Below are 4,558 nucleotides of genomic sequence, written 5' to 3'. Positions count from 1 at the left end.
AAGAATAGTGCTGAATAGATTGTGCTATGCTGTTGAAAAGACACAGTTGAAAAAGCAATCGGTGGCATCAAACAGAAAACAGACCTTTCATGGATCTCAATGTACATCGTATGACATTCAGCATTATGAAAGTCAGTCTTTTCTTCCACCTCTTCAAATAAGAAAACAAAACAATTTCTGTCATACAAGTACAACGAATCCATCTTATTTGTAAGGAGAGGATTGCTGGGACTAATGAATGTTGGAATCTAACACCATCAGGAAAGCTACAAGGTCCCTACTCTCTTCCATAAAGAGATGCTCAGAATCACCTGGTAAGAAAGAGACAAGTCCTAGGACAATAAAGCAGACTTTATTGGAGGTGCCACGGGCCACAACAATCAAAGCCTTCTCAAAGAGCATGAGGTCTGTGTGAGTGCTAATAGACAACAGCTTAGCTAACACTTCTTCTGCCTCTACTAACTCTTACCTGCAATCACTTCTGAGACTGCAGGTTATCACCCCAATTTCCAATATGCTCACAGTAATTCCTGGTAGCCACCCTGGTCTTTATAGGTATCCAACAAGTGGGGCATGCTTGTTAGGTGATAAGCTAAAAGCAGGTGAAGTTGCTGTTTGCTGTATACTTTCCATTGAGAGAACAATGGGCTGTGCAAAATGCAGCAGCAGGCAAGAGGCGGCATCAGTATTCCAAAGTCTTGCTTTTCATCTGAGTTTGGCACCAGCCAATCTGAAAATGCATTTCACTTCCCGGACAACCGTTCCTCCTTTCGTTTTGTTAAGATGTACTTGAAGAACTCATACACAGACCATGCAATAGCTGTGGAGGGCATCTGGTAAATGACACGTGCCTGAACCCCACGGAAATAGGCAGTTAGCCCGCCCACGCGGTATACCGTCCTGAATGCGTGAGCCATGCCTGTAATGTGCCCACTGATGTTGGTATTCAGTGCCAAGGCTTCCTGGGTATTCAGCAATGTTTTGCAAACGTCCAAAGGTGTGGTGGCGGCAGCAGCAATGGCACCTGCACAGGCACCTGCTACCATGTGGGAACTAGGGTTGTACTGTCTATGGGGATTGAGGTGTTCCTGTAGGGATTCATATGCCATGAAATGGATAGCCTGGAAGGGGATGTTCATGGTCAGTTGAGTGGTATAGCTTCGGTAGAAAGCTCCTGCCCCTTCATTGCACCACACAGCACGCACACAGTCTGTTACTCGCTGATACGGAGAATTGTACATCTGCATTCTTTGTTTTATCACTGGAAATGGATGATAACAGCAGTCCAGCCATAATGAAAGGGGGGAAAGAAAGGAAAAAAAACTGAATGAATACAGATATATAAACAGTATATATTCAGTGTAGACACACACATGGACTATTATGCTTCTGTATTCAGTGCAGCCCTCATATGTACCTCAGTACTGGAATACAGTATCAATCCAGCAAGCCTTACATAATTGCATAAATCAGCAGACCCAGGTGCCCTCTTCCTAGATTGTGGGAAAAAATTGGGGTCCACTGAAATGTGTTTTGATTATCCTACAAAAATCAGGGAACATGTACACAGGAAAGCCATGTTACAATACGATTTTCATTCACTTTTTCACACTTATAACAGGACAAGAACACAAGGCTGTTCTTCACTCCAGCCAATGCAATCCACCATTCAAATAAATTCTGTAGAAATATTTGCTCTGTCTCCCTTCTCACAAGCATAAGAGCATTTCATGGTGATAAGATGGAGCACATAACAAAAACAGTATTACCTTCTGCAGGATTCATGGCTGCATCATGAAGCAATGTTGCCACACAGCCTGCTGCACCTGCAAGACAAGAACTGTTACATGTGAAGAAAAGTTGAGATGACACCCATGAGGGCCCCAATGAGATCCCAGACTATAACATCAAAATACTATATATGTGAAAATAGGGACATAAGCCTTTCCTACCAAGAGACAAGTTGCTTATGCAGAAGCAAGCCTCAATTTTCAATGAGAACAGCAGAAATAATCAAGGTTCTGATACAATGTTTCTCCAAATTAATTTCAATCACATACTGGAAAAAGGAGGAAACAAATATTTCCCAGGTGTTTTCATCAAGGTCTTTATAATATCTGAAGCAGAAAAAAACTAAGACTATTCTGCACCTATTTAGTAGGCTGTGCAGCATTTCAGATTTGATCATATACAAGTGTTTCAGAGAATGCAGGAGCACAAACACAGTACCTTTCTGCTATACTTCAACCATCAAACCCTTTCCCAGTATCACATGGGCAGGAAGGGATCTAAACCCAGGAAAAGATACAGCTACTTTATGATGTTGTAGGCAGGTGCTAATTTCATGCTCCTTCTACCTTGGAAGCGTCTTTTGGATCCCCGAATCTGAAGTGTTGCATAAACCTACTATTTACATCTTCACCATCTTTCTCCTAAAAAAACTCAACAAGCTCCAGGGGGTGATAAATTATGTCTTAGAGTTTAGGAGATAGAACAATACAATCAAATGATCAGAGATTAAGTACAAGCATCAGAAACAATCTATTCTGAGGAAGCACACTTGGCTGAATGAATTCAAGAGCACCTGTTACAGCAAGCCTGGAATTTTCCTCATTCAATTAAGTTGCTAAAAAAAGAGGCACTGAGGCAAATACAAGCATATGTATCTTTAGGATATCAGTCTATAAAGAACACTTTTTAAAAACAGAACTACATGCAAACAAAATCACAGCCATTCTTCTACAATATCACATTCTCACATAAGAAACAAAAACACATGCCAGAAACCTTATTTGCCCAGCCCATTTTATTCCCTTAATCCCTTCCAGGCCACATGTTGCTCAAAAAGACATACTGCTAACATACTGTTTTGGTGTAAGCAGAACACAGCATTATGAAAGAATGTCCATAACCACGAGGGGTTCAGAGAGTACTAATGCCAAAACAATAGGAACAAATCTGGCATCCTCTCACTCTGAGCCCCAACTGGTACAGCTGGAACCCCAGGATGGGGTTAGGAGGCAGGAAGGGATAATACCGTTGGCCACGTGACTATTGCCCCCAGCATGGATAAGGTTGGTAAGTGTCTTTTTCAATTTTTCGTAGCAGGCGAAATACAAGGCATGGGCAGGACCAGCCCCTGTAGCTGTGATGTTCAATCCACGCATAGGTCGCCAGATTCCTTCAGTCTGCACAATCCGCCACAAGGCCTCCAGCACATTCCGGTAACGAGCAGCAGGTTCTGGTTGCAGGCTTTGCATCCTTGTCTGCCAGTGCGGGGGGGGGGGGGGGGAGCAGGTTAGATATGTTTAGAGATTTACTCAAATAAGTTCTCCCAGCCAAGCTCTCTCCACCCACTTTCCTTTTACAAACCTTCAGCATTTGAGTCTCTGCTGTAATTCTGCTGTACATCCTCTCCCTACTTCCACATGATTTTTGCAGACAGTATGGTTCAGTGAGAGGTGTCTGACAGCATAAAAAACTTCCAATCTACCCAGAGTCACCTAACCTCCTATGCAATGGCTGAGCCCAATCCGTTTTGCCGGCAGAAGTAGGGGACTAGTCTGAGATGGAAGTAATAGATCCTACTTCTCAGCTGCTGGCGGCAACGCTTAACTGTCATCTCAAGTTTGGGACTCAGGAGACTGCACATTGCCACTTCCGCCGCCAACCGCAAAAGGCACAAGCACTTGTTACTCCGTTCTTCTTGGCCTAATTCATAACATCCACCCCGAGACATACATCCCTTTGACCTTCTGTCAACTTTCTTTATTGCTCATTTGAACAATTCGGATCGAGCCGAAATATCCCAGCCAGACCAGCATCCAACGTTATGGAGCAACGTGCAGCCGTGCGTGATCCTGCTCAGCCCTGCTCGAGACATCACCCGCCCGCGTTCCTAGCCCACCCCGCCGCCCCTCTGAGGCACGAACGCAGCTCCCCGCCTGTCCTCACCTTGACACAGTCCACCGGGTACATGAGGCTGTGCTCCAGCACCCCAGCCACAGCCCCTGCGAGCATGTGGGTGGAGGCGGCGGAGCCGCGGGGCAGGGCCTCGTAGTCCGGCTCCGGGCCGGCTTCCGTGTCCGTTCCTGACCCCCCCTCCCCGCCGCCCCCCGAGGGCCACGGCCACACCCAACCCGACCCTCCCCCGCCATCCCCGCCCAGCAGCAAGAGGAGCAGGCGGCCCGGCGCCGCCGCGCCCCCCTGACCGGGCCCCGCCGCGCCGCCTGCCCCCAGCTCCATGGCGCCTCCGTCGAGTCCGTTACGGGATACCCCACTCGGTCCTGCGGCTCCCGCTCAGTCCATCCCGCCTACTGGCACTGCTGATTGGTCGCGGTCCATATTCGCGCTGCCCTAGGCCAACGTGAATTGGTCGATTGGCAAAGGCCGGCCTTGAGCCCCGCCTATCAAGAAAAGATATTTGGCAATGCCTCTTTGACCTTTTCTTTTATCCTCACACCATTGGGCAGCTTTCCGTTGTACGCGCTGTACGTTGGAGAAAGGAAATAGTCATTGGCTACACTGCCTGTCAGGCTGGTAGTCAGCCTGGTAATAA

General features: G+C 46.9%; 1 protein-coding gene across 1 annotated transcript; it reads right to left on the bottom strand.

The window, feature by feature from the left end:
* Nucleotides 1–332: 332 nt before the first annotated feature.
* Nucleotides 333–4,313, bottom strand: SLC25A28 (solute carrier family 25 member 28). Its single transcript, XM_015887490.2, has 4 exons — nt 3,955–4,313; nt 3,038–3,266; nt 1,770–1,826; nt 333–1,261 (listed from the first exon to the last, which is right to left on the bottom strand). Exons 1-4 carry the CDS (start codon nt 4,243–4,245, stop codon nt 744–746), a joined length of 1,095 nt encoding a protein of 364 aa, XP_015742976.2. The 5' UTR covers nt 4,246–4,313; the 3' UTR covers nt 333–743.
* Between the last annotated feature and the right edge of the window lie 245 nt (nt 4,314–4,558).

The sequence above is a fragment of the Python bivittatus genome, unplaced genomic scaffold, assembly GCF_059951505.1.
Source record: "Python bivittatus isolate LINGU-HERP-01145 unplaced genomic scaffold, Pbiv_v1 ctg000980_np1212, whole genome shotgun sequence".
Lineage (NCBI taxonomy): Eukaryota > Metazoa > Chordata > Lepidosauria > Squamata > Pythonidae > Python > Python bivittatus.
The sequence above is the reverse complement of the archived record's forward strand: the minus strand, read 5'-3'. Positions and strand labels throughout refer to the sequence as shown.